The sequence below is a fragment of the Tyto alba genome, unplaced genomic scaffold, assembly GCF_018691265.1.
Source record: "Tyto alba isolate M040663 unplaced genomic scaffold, T.alba_DEE_v4.0 Super-Scaffold_38, whole genome shotgun sequence".
Taxonomy (NCBI): Eukaryota; Metazoa; Chordata; class Aves; order Strigiformes; family Tytonidae; genus Tyto; species Tyto alba.
The window spans coordinates 15,554,576-15,568,042 of NW_024881313.1; the positions used below are offsets into that span (position 1 = coordinate 15,554,576).

Sequence of the window (13,467 nt, forward strand, 5' to 3'; positions counted from 1 at the left end):
TTCTGAATTGCTTTGTCTTTCTTACAAAATATCTTTAGAGAAATAACGATAAAAGCACCATGTAGAAGGGGGAACAGATTGAGTAGCTCTTGCAGACCGTTTTGGATTTACCAGCTTTGATGCCTTTCATCACCAGGGTCTGGATTTGAAGAATACAGGCTTACCCTTCTCACAGCTGGAAAAATGCAGAAAGCTGGGTGAGTTGCCAAGCTGACAAGAGCAGTCTTTGTAGATAAGAATCGTGGTCTTCCACAAACCAGAGCGAGAGAGATCTTTTGGGTCACAGCAGTAGCTCCAGCTCCTTCCACCCCTTCCCTGGCTCCTGGCAGGCAGGGAGGCCATTTCCTCAGACATCTCCTAACTCAAGCACCTTCCCAACCATGGTCTCCCCTCCTGAGTCCTTCATGTGCTCTTTCCAACCCAGCACTGTGCATTGGATGTGTGACTTACCTGCACTCTCTGTGGGCTGCAGGCAAGGAGTAGTATCTTTGGTGAGCTCAGGGACCTGCTGGAGCAGCGCAGGGAGGGCTGGGCCTGGGAGATCCCTTCTTTTGAAAATTTCCTGACTCTGGCTAAAAAAAAAAACAGCTCTAGATTTCTCTTGGTCCTAGTTTCCTGTCTTGAAGTGATATCATGTCAACAGTGATAAATAAAACAGATATGAACTCTCTCCAACTGCTTCTTTTTCCCCTACCCTTCTGTGTATTTCTGTCCTGTTTCTTAGAAAGCTTGACATCTGTATTTTAAAAATCAATTCTTATCCTCACAGATACAGATTCCAGTTCTGCTGACCAAGGCATTCTTGTGATAGTGAGAATACTTCACTTATTAGGACACTGAAATAGAATTTTTCTAGAGGCTCCATTGCATTATATCAAATGATTTTTTCAACTTTGAAAATTTTCTTCAAGAATATTTTACTGAGAATATAAGTAAATCACATGTCCTACATCAGGTATTCCCTCATCTGCAAAACTAAGCACTACACAGGTCTGTCCAGATGGCAAAGAATCCAATGTCTGGTATGTTCTGAGCATGCACTGCAATAGAGGAAAACTTCTTTCTACTTCCAGCTTATAACTCAACAGCAAATAAAAAAAATGGTGTTGTCTCTTTTAGCATGTGCTAGCTATAGAGTTGGTCTAATTGTAAAAAAACTGGTTGATAGAGCTATCATGTTTGTTCTAGTGTTATTGGGTTAAAATACTTGTTACACATAAATGACTGAGTTGTTTTTATGAAAATATGGTAAGAGCACTATTGGTAGCATAAACAATATCACATGCAAATCTATTGCTGCTGGTTAATCTTTCCATACACTTCACTTCTCCTGTGAAACTGCCCTTGTGGATGAGATTTCTCTCATCCATTTTTCCCAGACAGCTCTTGAAGTGTCTGTCTTTCTAAGCTGCCTACAGCTGCCTGTGAATTGCATCACTTTAAGGTTGCTAAAGTCAGGTGAGACAAATCCCATGCAATGTCACTGTTCCTTCAGTTTGAATAATGTGGTGCCCACCTGGTGCCCTATCCAAGCTGATAGGGTATAGACAGAACCTAAAAAAATCAGTGTTTACACAGTATTTCAATAAACTTAAAGCACACACTTCCATTTTGCCTTGCTAATACTGTCTTACCCATCCTTACATATTTGTGTGTTTCTTCAGAGTTTAGTAGATTCTTCTGGTTAGCATAAAAACCAACACGTGGCCAGGTTCTTAATCCCACACCTGCTACTGAGTCACTGTAGAATAACTTGAAGTAGAACCATGGTTGGGTTACAGAATCACAGCTTTATTTCTGTATGAAATCATAGATTTAGAAGAGATGTTTGACCTATTTGAGTCACTGGGATGGACAGTAGGGGGGCATATCCACCAGTGCCATATTCTGACAACGTCACAGCAAGAACTCTGTGGGTTATGGCAGCTTCCAAACTGGGATCAGTTGTGTTTGTCTGGCTTCAAGGAAAAATATGAGGCAACAGGTTTGTCTCTGACTTACAGGGGCCACATTAAACTTCGGCAGAGTGCCTACCTAGGCACTAAAGTACAGAGATGATAGATGATATTACCCTTATTCTCTATAGCATATTAACAAAAGCCTTTGCAGAGTGCATGGGATAGTAGGTACAATGTTTGTACACTGTGTTCTGTGGTAGCATAACCATTAATCTTTTATCTATGACTGAAAACTTTTTCCAGCTTTAGATAATATCTGGCAACAAGTACAACAGGAACATTGCTACACAGGCAGTCTGAGATTATCTCCAAGCTTCAGCGATGGAAGGCTGAGATAACATGTACTGTTCCTCTTGGTATTGTTGATGCACGTATTGATTTTCAACAAGTCCCCCAAAACAATTATATGAAACTCAGTAATTTCAGAAGTATGCCATGTTCTGGAGGATTGTCTTTTTTGTTGTTGTTTTGTTTCACAGTGGTACTATATAAAGTGTATTTTTTAGTCAGGGGAAGATAGCTCAGTCTATACAATACTTACCTTGCCAGTATGATCTATTGTTTTCCTTAGAGTACATGGAGGAAATATGAATCTTCCAAATTAATAGAATCATTAATCATCAGAGCTGATTAAGAAAAATAAATGCATATGTGGAACACAAAAAATGAAGATGTGCATGTTCAAATGGTAATTTGCTCTGTAAAAGTGTATTGACTGGAAATGCTGTTAATCTATGTATAAAGCAAATAAAATTAAAAATCTAGGATAGGTAAAGGGAAGTCAAGCTAGACTTTTTAGACTATCTAAAAAGTCAGACTTGAAACACTGTGTTTTTCATAAATAAACTACATAAGGAAACATCAAATAGTTTAAGTTTCTGATCTTATCCTGCCTTTCTTACTCGGGCAAACTTTCCAGTGACTCCCTTGTGTCTAATGCTTGAGAGAAGGCCAAAGGAACTAGTCCAAAACTTGACAGGTGATTAGGAGTGACTGTGCCACAGCATCCAGGGTTTCCCAGGCAGAAATGTGAGCGTGGCACGGCCCACCTCTGCGGCCCTGGGCACCCCTCAGAGCTGTGTGGTGCTGAAGCCCCGACTGTCCCCCTGCCGCAGTGAAAGGATGTGTGCGAAGCAGCACAAGCCTGGAGAGCAATGTGTATGGCAGGGCTTTGGGGAAGGATGCCAGAGCCACCTGCGGCACAGGAACCAGCGCCAGAGACACGCGTGGAGAGGCCAGACACACATCAGATTATTTAAACAGAGAGCTCTGCAGCCATTTTAAATTAAATTGGACACTTGGGAGCTGCGCCAAAATGTTTGCGAGACTGCTTCTCCCAGTGCCTGCATGCTTTCTGGCCTCAGAGGAAAATGAGCAGTGTGCCTGCTCACCCTTAGCAGGATTTAGCTGCCACAGAGGCTGGGCAGGACTCTTCCACCCCTCTGCATAATCATGGGGCTGGTGTTGGGGCTGTCACCATCTTCAGCACCCAGTCTCTGCTTTATACACTGCTTTCTGCCTTTTCTCTACACAGTAATTTTAACTAATTATTTCCCTTGATACCTGAAACCCTGCTGCGAGATTCAGCCCGCTAGCGTCTGTGTATGGATACCAGCACGTCCTAGCGAGTGTCAGATTTGAAAATAAAAAGTTAGATTTGCATGCAAGCCAGTGGGCATATCCATTTTCCAACAATAATATTGCAGGTTGGGACGAGAACTAATGATATTCAGACACCACTGTGTTTTCCTGCCTGTGCACATTTCCATCAGGTTCATCATCATGGCCTAACATTACTTTCTCTTCCATAAACAGCTTTCAACGGCCTCTTTAAGTGAATTATTATCACATAAATAATGGCATCTGAATGAGGGCTGGGTATATATACTTGATTGCATTCATTCAAGACAAAAGGAGACAGATAAATGACAAGTATACCATCAGATAAATCTCTGAGATAAAGAAAACAAAACCGATAAATGTATATTAATTGCACAGGTTGAAAATCCTTTTGGTTTTGTTACACAGGCATTTTATTTCCAAACAGAGAAATTCTTTTTTATGAATTTATAAATGTGTAATATGCATATGCTATTATTATAATAACTATTATTGCAATTTATCATCAGAGAGGGCTTCAAAATACTGTGATGAAACTGGAAACTGGTTCCGCCACCCTGAGAGTAACCGAACTTGGTCCAACTATACCCTGTGCAACTCTTTCACCTCTGAAAAACTGAAGGTATGCTACAGTTAAATAGGCAGTGCTTGATTGGGAATGGTTTGGAGCTGAGCTAAAAGTAACACATATGACAGAAGTTAGAATAGTCCTCATCTTTTAGCTTTATTTGTTGCAGAGGAATTTAATAGCATTGTCCTTGTGATTTTAGCTTACTACAATTATTTGATGAGTGTTTAAACCTAAATATAGGTTTGCTGTGAGATGGATAGTTTATCAGCAGTTTGTGCAACAAGCTTTGCACTATTTTTCAAATGCATTTTTTAATTCCTGTGATTTTCCCTGATTGCCCAGCAGTTACAAAATGATCCTTTAGAATTTCTATTTTGCTTTCTGTAACAAGCATCTTCCAAGCTGTTGATGTCCTCTGCAGGGCTAGAACCATTAGCGTAAGTTAAAATTATTTTTCTTAAGCAAAGAATATCACCCTGTGAATATCACTCCCTTTGAAAATAAATATTTATGAAGGTACCATTAATCCAGAAAATCCTACAAGCCTGAACACATTTAACTTTAACAGTTTGACTGAAGTCATTAGGACTATTTACAATAATAAATTAAGCATTTGCATCAATATTTCTAAAATCAGGTTGCTAAACTGAAAGAGGAGAACTAAATATAAAAGCACCAAATGAAACAAGGAGAGAGAAATCTGAGAGAAACTTAAAAAAATTTTTTTAGGTAAACTCATGAAAATAAACATATTTCTCAAATGTGAGTGGAGCTCCAGGAAAATCTGATTACAGATTTGAGACAGAATAATTTGTGACTGCTTGGAATTGTGGAAGGAAAAGAGTCAGAAAGTGATTTGATTTGGGATTTGTGTTGGAGGATCTTCTTTTATGCAGACAAAAAGCAGTATGTGGTTATGTTTAGTAATGATCTAGCCCAAAGGGCCTTGCAAAAGTCCATTGGACTAGGCAAGATGTGAATTTTAAAAGTTTTCGCAGTATAAGGAACCATCATGGTAAAATAGTGCTCACCTATGTCACAAAAAAAGAATAATAGTAACAATCTGAGCTCACAGAGGCATTAAATGGAAGCACTGTAAAAATACAATTTTTCCAGATGTTGGCCCATGTAGGGAAGCAAAAAATGTAGTTCTGTTACCTATTATCCATGCCTTCCAGAAGAACAATTTTGAACATCATTCAAGCAAAGTGCACACAAAGAACACAAAGGAAAATTATATGTGCATCAAGATTCTTCTGAAACAAAAAGTAATGGAAAATACAGAAAGAATCTATCTTTACAGAAATGCCAAGTTAGATTATGACCTTTAATCCAAGTTTTCAAAAACAGGAGTGTGCTTCATTTGTAGACTGTTTCCATGTACCTATGGATAATATAATTAGCTGAGTAGGAGGTATTCCTATTAGAGAATTCTCTTTCCTCAAGTCAAAAATTCTAGGGGGACAAAAAATGAACATTTAAGTGTTTCTTTTAGAAGTTTTCTAAGCCCAGGATCTGCATAGGCTAAAAAACTGGTGAGTCAGGTGTTACAAATCTTGTATGTCAGAAGGGACATGAGAGATTGCCATTTCAAGGAGTGCAGAAATTAATAAAATTGTTCATAATTTCTTTGACATTAACTGGAAATACCAATATGCTATACTTTTGAGACAGATCTCTTAAAAAAAATATTGCATCCAATTCTTAAAAATGTAAGAATAGACCATATGCCTTGTTAGCTAACAGTTCGGTCCTTTTTGATCTTTGTTGTTATATTTGGAAAGCTTTTTTAAGCAGTTACTGTAGTAAGTTTACATGGAATAATCAAAAATGCTATTGCCGAATCCTAAATATGCAGTTAAACTGATGTAGCAGTTGTATGCTGAAAAGTAGATAGTTTTAATAACCAGGAGTCCTTTGAGGTGCACATAGACTTGCATGTAGCTATCTGGAAGCCTTTCCTATTTCTACCTGCTTCAGGGTAAGGGTTGTGTACATGATAGGCAAAAAAAACAACATGCTTTTGAAAAATTCATCTCTAAATTAAATTCAGGCTTAAAAATTTTATCAGTCTAATGCCATGAAAAAACGGCAACCTCTTAGTATGGGTTGGAAGAAATTACACATGCACACACATAAAAGCCTCTCCACTGCACTGTGTTCAGAAACTTGTCTCATCTTCTCTGTACTCTGTTCTTCCCTCTCTGGGGTTGCTGGTGCTTTCAGAACAAGCTGTCAAGCATTTACGCTCACTAGAAGTGTTGTGGTTAGACTTTGTGAAGGAAAACTAGGAGACCTAGGGTACTTGCAGTTAATATGCATATATTTCCATAACTTGGTGAATAATACTTGCCCTCAAATCATGTCTATTCTACGTGGTCAAGATGGTGTAAATGTGACTTTGGTTTAAATCTGAATCAGGCCACTACCATTTAGGTTAATGAAAGCAGGAGCTGAGTCCAAAGTTGTGAAATGTCCGCAGAGCACACTACGTAAGATGTGCACCTGTGCTAAGAGGAATGGCTGTTTTCTGAATTTTATTCATACTGGATTTCAAATGAAAATTTAAAATTACTTGGAAAAAAACAAAAAAATATGAGTGGCAAAACTTAGGGCTACAGAAAGCAATTCATCTAATTGTTGAAAAAAAGGAAAATTGCTCATGCATAACAAAAGAAAAATTAATTAAATGGAGCTGAAAAGAAAATAAACCCAGCAGAGAATCTAAGGCCTACTATCTAGTCTTTTTTTCAGGACAGGCTGATACTATATTAGTGCTTTCCAAAAATAAGATAATGGTGAAGCCTAGCATGCCATTTAGCCTCCTGCAGTCTTCTGACAGCTGGGTGATGCTTAAGAGCTTGGCCGAGGCCAAAGTATGGCATTTAAATATCACAGCAGTCTGCAGCCCAGATGCTGTCCTGCAATTTTGTTTCACTGTTGGCATACAAAATATGGGTAGGCCTATCTTAGATTTCACTGATAGTAGTTAAAGTGAAAGCCCGATTATCTGTTCGTGCATACTGGCTTCACAGCACTGTAAGACCATGTAGTTGCCCATTAGCAAGGTTCACACCAGTGTGAACCAGAATTTGTCTCGGGGTGTGCAGTTCTAGTATGGTAGCAGTTGATAATTTTCAGCTCATCTACTGCTTTCATGACTCTGTAGGCCTTAATGATAAGAACCCTCTGACTTCTTCTCTCCAAAGGGGAGAATCCCAGCATTTGTACCCACTTGTCATAACACAGATACTTTACCTCAGTTATTTTAGTTGCCCTCTCTGCACCTTTCCTAGCTCTGCCATGTCCATACGTTGTAGAGACAAGAAACATACATTCATTTAAGACATGCGGTGTAAATTTTAAACAGAGGCACAAACATGTTCTATCCTCGGTGCCTTTCCTGATGATATCCAACATTTTGTTGCCTTTTTGACTGTCATTGCACAATAAGGCCAGAGGAAACTTAGAGTTTCCTTTGCATCAGGTTACTTATTAATATGTTGAACAAAAAGCCAGCCCTGATACCAGTCCCAAGGGCACCTAACCACTGACTCATCTCCAAAAGTGACCATTAAGCTTTTGCTCCCTGATATTTAAGCTGTTTTCAAACCACAAAAGTTTTCTAGCAATCTTGCGGCAACCTATTTTCTTTAATATTTTTTTTTTTTGAGTGGAAAATTGTCATGGACTTTTTGAAAATCCAAATGTGTTGTCTGCTGTGCTCTCCTAGAGCTTGGAAAAGTTAGTGGTGCAGAGTGTGAGCAGGGATCTCACCAGTTACTTCAGTGCAGCAGAAACAGATCAACTCATGTAAGAAACACTTATCTCATCTCTAGACCATGAGTCATGCTATTTAATGCATTGATGATATTAAAAGTATATTGAAAAAGAAACTTTGAAAGAAAATAAATACAAAATGGGAGGTTGATTTTGTAGATTCTTCCTCAGTGAGGAAAAAACCTCTGTGCCTGAAAATTATTCACACTTGCCTTTTCTTTTTGTTAAATTGCAGATGGCGTTCATACTTTATTATATGGCGATCGTTGGCCATGCTTTGTCTATAACATCCCTGTTGATTTCCTTGGCAATTTTCTTCTATTTCAAGTAAGTGTTTCTTACAGACACTCGCTTCTTTCCCTGAGGGATCCCAAGTGGTAACCAAAGAAAAGCTTGGAAGGGGACATGGCAGTGAGAAACAGATCTTCTGAGTGCTTTTTTGTATAATCCTGGTAAAAAAAGTCTCTGCGCAGGGCCCTCTCACCAATGGGACATCTCCCAGTGGTGTATAGCCAAGATCATGCTGTTAGATTTATCAAGACTGGTATAAAAGTGCAGCCCATAGGGAAATGGTGTAACTGGGGATGCAGTAAGGCCCTTCATTTTCCACTTGCCTATTGTTCCTTGAAGGGCATGTCCAGCCCCTGGGCCGGTGCAGTGACTGCACAGGGCGGTGGCTTGGAGCCCCCAGTTCCTGAAGAACAGGAATACCTTCATCCGATGCTGAAGGACTGAGCTATTGACTTGAATAAGTGCTTATAGGACTCAGCACTAAGAGCGAGTCTGACACTAGTGTGTAGCCTGTCATCATCATTACAAGGAAAAACAGTGATGTGCAGTATCAAAACTTTAAGGGAGACTAAATTGATATTCACTGAAAGCACTGCAGCTACTGTACGACAACTTAACTAGAGAATTTAAATCTTGTCCTTTACCGAACCTGTCTGCACACTATTTATTATAATGTGTCTGCAGTGAAGGAGCAGGGGGAGCTCAAATTTGCCGTCAGTCATGTAGTCACAGTTTCAGTCACAATCAGTAGTGAAGGGCTGTCTGGGAACAGCCTTCATTTTTCAGCTCAGGAAAATGGTAAGCACTAGAAGACATCAAAGACACTGGGGAAAATATTAAAGAATAAGCAGTGGACAAGATCCTGAGCTATTGTACATCCAGAGCTATGATGACTTGCATAAGCTATATTATTCTAGCTCTTAAGCAATCTTTTTAAGGTATTTCACTTTTGTAACATTACTATAAGCTCCAGACTTCCCAGATTGATAGCACACTCAGAAATCAAGGTTGTAATGATCATTCACAGATAATTTGATGAAAAAGAATGATACATTCAGCATAATGACCCAAATGGGATGGTGTCTTACTGATTGCAGCAAAGGTGCCTCCGATAGCCAGATCATCAGTTCATGGCCAGAGGCAGGGAAATGCTCACCATCAATAAGGTATATCTGGAGATAACTGCAAGGTAATCTAAAGGGCCAGGTAAAGTTTTCCAACTTTACCCAGATGAAGGTTTCCAAGGATACAAAGGAATATTCCCCATAGGAAAATTAAAGCCAAAAATAAGACCTCAGATCTCTCAATGCAAATTTAACAAATACAGCAAATGCATTTTTTTCAAATCTTAGTGACTAAAATAGTAAATGTGAATTATGAGCAGGTTCTAAATTAATACCTTCTCACTCATGCCAAATCATGTATGTATATGTGTCTTTTTTCAAAAAGACCAGGATTCATTCTCCGTAGAACTTTTATTTTCCAAAGAATGTTTTCACACTGAGATTTCCAAGTCTGAAAAGGGAAAAATTGGTCATTTTTTCTATTCCTTTATCGCGCAGCCTTAACTTAAAGGGTATTTCTGTAAACATTCAACTATTCCTTTTTGTCACCTGTGAGGCCAAGGAATTGTATTGAAGTACACCCAGTGCATTTTCTGTCTTGACCATTTAGTTTTAAACATTTAGTATGACTCTTTTAATGCAGAGTATTTGTGTGTAAACTAACTGGCATTTGTTAAGTGTCTTGGAATTGGTAGATTTAATGTTTTGCAGCATAGGTGAAAAACTTCAATGTAACAAACTTTACATGCAAGATTGTGAGATACCATCAACTTAATTATCTGAGTTTCTGAGATGTGTTTTTTTTGCCGCAAATACACATGAATATTTGCAGAATCCATCAGCACATAGCAAACACAAAATTCCAGTTTACACACGCATAGTGATTGCATAAATCTGGGGATAAAAAGAACCCCTTGATGAAGCCCCACCTCTAGTGCACAAGGGATGGTTGCCTTGTTTTAAAAACCTGCAGTGAAAGGTGCTCCACAAAACCCCAGGTACCTCGTGCCAATGCTTAAATCAGTTCTAGCCTCAGAGTCCCTGTATTATTTATCTTATATTAGGCACCTTAGCCTATTTCTGGTCCCAATCTTGATCTATATGTACTAGTATCTATGGATATGTTCAGGTAGTATGTCTCCTAATAGTAATTTTCTTAGTAACATTATGCAAAGCTTCTTCCTGGTTACTTTATCTGCTGCTGGTCCCCGGAGAGGTACACCACTGATGAGGGTGTCCATATAGACTGGAAGAGGATATGGTTAGTAAATTGAGAGGCCAGAAGAAGCTGGCATAAGTCTTAGGGCTATACAATTAGTTATCTGTGCCTCAACTGTCAGACAGGAAGGGTGGTCAAAGAACAAGCCCCCAATATTAGCACCACCAAGAGTCTAGAAAATATAGGAAAATTAAATGGTTGGACTTTGTATAGACTGTAAGAATCTGTGAGATTACAAGCTCAAAACATGTGGATCCAAAATACAGGTTGTGAATTCTGCTAATTTCCAGAGAGGCAGTTTGATGAGTGACTGTGATAATGTGCAGTGATCACATACAGAGATAGCTAGAAACTCTGCCCAATGAACTGGTGAATTCCATTCCCATCTAAGTAGAGATAAAGAGCACAAAACCATGGCCACAATAATGCTTTGAGAGAACTACAAAGAGGTCAATTTAATCTGATCTGGAATCCTATACTCTGGCTTCAGAATTCTTTGGGACAGTAAAGACAGGATATGGTTAAATTTGCTACCCAAAATGGAGCAGGAAGGCAATGCCTTGCAGCAAGAGAGGCAGGGTCAGCCTGTCTGAGTCACTCCTAGCTCTGAGTCACAGACAACACACGATCCTGACCGGTCCCAGGCCGTGCTGAAAGATTCATCTTTGCAGCAGCCTTCCAGACAGTAACACACCTCCTCCTGTCTTCCCTCCTCCACCTCTCCTTCCCCTTCCATGACTAATCCATGACATAAAGGTTACAGGAAGTAGCAGAGAAAGGAATTAAACCAAAGTGCTGAAAAATGGGAGGACAAAGAGGAAATCAAACTACAATCATAAGAAAGTGCGAATAAAGCTGTATGAGAGCAGGGTTCATGTTACCTTCAGTTGTTTTCTATTATCTGGTTATGACAGCAGTAGATTATTTGACCTTCAGTAGAAGGCAAGCTGTCAATCAGATAGTCAATCAAATAGCAAGAGATGGTTTGGGGACTGTATAGCAGCCTTTGACTGTAGAGGCAACAGCAAACAGCTTACAGAGGTTGCTGCTTCCCCCATATAAGTCTTTTCTGGCAGATATTTATTTTCCTTTCAGTTTTGGGTATCAAGATTCATAACGATCTGGCATCACAGATGTTGCAGTTCTTTCGGAAGGGAATACTGCATCAGTAGTGACGAGCATCACTAAGCAATACCAGCTCATAACAGGAGACAGATTATTCATAAAGTAGCGTATCTAACAGTTACATGCATCATCACATTATTGCAATATTTTTATAATTGTAAACTGAGACAACATTATCTTAAATGATAGAACACAAATGAAAAAAGGGACTCCTAGCTCCAAATCACTTCCAACTGAATTATTAAAACAAAGACATTTGTATAAAAACAGATGGGGAGTACAATAAGTCTGTATTTGCCAGAGCAATAGATGGTGTTTTGTGAATGCACCTGCAGTCTCATTATTGCCAAGGCTTTTAAAGGGATTTGAAGAAGAATAATGGGTGGAAGAATAATTTGTGGAAATTTGTTGAGAGTTTTCCCCAGGGGTAAGGAGTAGCATGGTAGAAAGCCTGAAAATAATTTGAAAACTAAACAAGTGGGTAGGAGATGGAAAAATAACTGGCTGGGGGTGAAAATCAGTATTCTCAGTATTCATGAATGAGAAGAAATGACAGATTCACAGCACAGATCTATGAAGAAAATAATACTAAAATGTCCTTGGAAGTCAAAATACCCTAGATGCAGTAGAGAAGTAGAGATAGGAACTCAAAAGTATGGTGTCTTTGTAAGTAGGTAGGAGAACCTACCTCTGTCAAAGGAAATGTAGCAGACAGAATAAATGCGAAACACAGGGGAACCACAAGAAACATAGAAGACTCTGAAACTCTGAGACACAATTGATAGAAGCATAGCGACACAAAAAAAAATCACAAGTTTTAGACACGGATAACTGGCTTAGTGATGCCTTCTTGCATACTGATTAATGAAGCAAAGTAGGGAGTGTACAAAAAGATTGGTGGAGGCTACAAGAAGCCTTCAAAAACACCATGAAGGAATGATTAGGAAATCAGGAAGAGGGCCAGATAAAGAACTAAGAGAGGTCAGAAAAGGAAAAGATTACAGATGATTGTGAAAACTAGAAGAGAGGATTAATCAAGTAAGGGCTTTTGTTTTGCTAAAATGTTCTCCTCTCAATGTGGACTAAGTCAGGCAGGTACTGATGCCATTTTTATGGCAAACACTGAAGGTCAAATTAAAAAGTGAGGGTATGGAAATATACACTTAATGATCCAGATGGTCTTTAAATGAAATCTGGAGTCAAGGCAGAAAGGTGGACAATACTGAGAGGAAAGGAGGAGAGCAATGCAAGAGTAAAACTAAGAAAGGAAGGCAGGCAGGGAAAGGAGCTTGGGCAGCAGACAAAGGCAACATGCAGTGAAGGACACTCCTTAATTTAATAGAGGAGTAAGACTGGCAAAAGTCAAGAGAAGCAGTGAGGAAGAACAGGAATGGGAGTGGAAGCACATGTACCTGGCAGAGATTATCACAAAAGACTGTCTCTCTGTACCAGTAGCCATGTAGAGAGGCAGCTGGAGAGAAAATGGTCTTCATTTGTGTGGCCAGGAGCTGAAGAGACTGCTCTAAGTAATAGGGAAATTCTTATTTCTTGGGAACAGGATTGGCATCACACCGATCCTGTTCCGAGGACTGCAAGAGAAAGCAGAGTGTGGTGGACACACGATAGTGTCCCGAGAAAAGTGGGGTCAGTAGCATAGGTGAAGTATAGTGATGGAGCAAGGGGAGAAAGGACACAGGAGTAGATAAATACCACCAGAGCTCAGGAGCAGAAAAGGGACAGGGACATTAGACTAGATTTTTGATGGGTGCAAATACAGGTGGAATACACAAGCACAAGAACACAATATAGCAAAAATAGCTCCAGAAAATGTTCAGGTTT

The 13,467-nt window shown here is 39.3% G+C and overlaps 1 protein-coding gene across 2 annotated transcripts in view; it reads left to right on the forward strand.

Moving 5' to 3' along the window:
* The window catches only part of CALCR (calcitonin receptor), a 170,952-nt gene that overhangs the window by 117,158 nt on the left and 40,327 nt on the right, over positions 1-13,467 (forward strand). For both annotated transcript variants that reach the window (XM_042802259.1, XM_042802260.1), the window contains exons 5-6: positions 4,088-4,200; positions 8,165-8,256. In XM_042802259.1, coding sequence (XP_042658193.1) covers positions 4,088-4,200; positions 8,165-8,256 — 205 coding nt within the window. The remainder of the gene's footprint in view (positions 1-4,087; positions 4,201-8,164; positions 8,257-13,467) is intronic.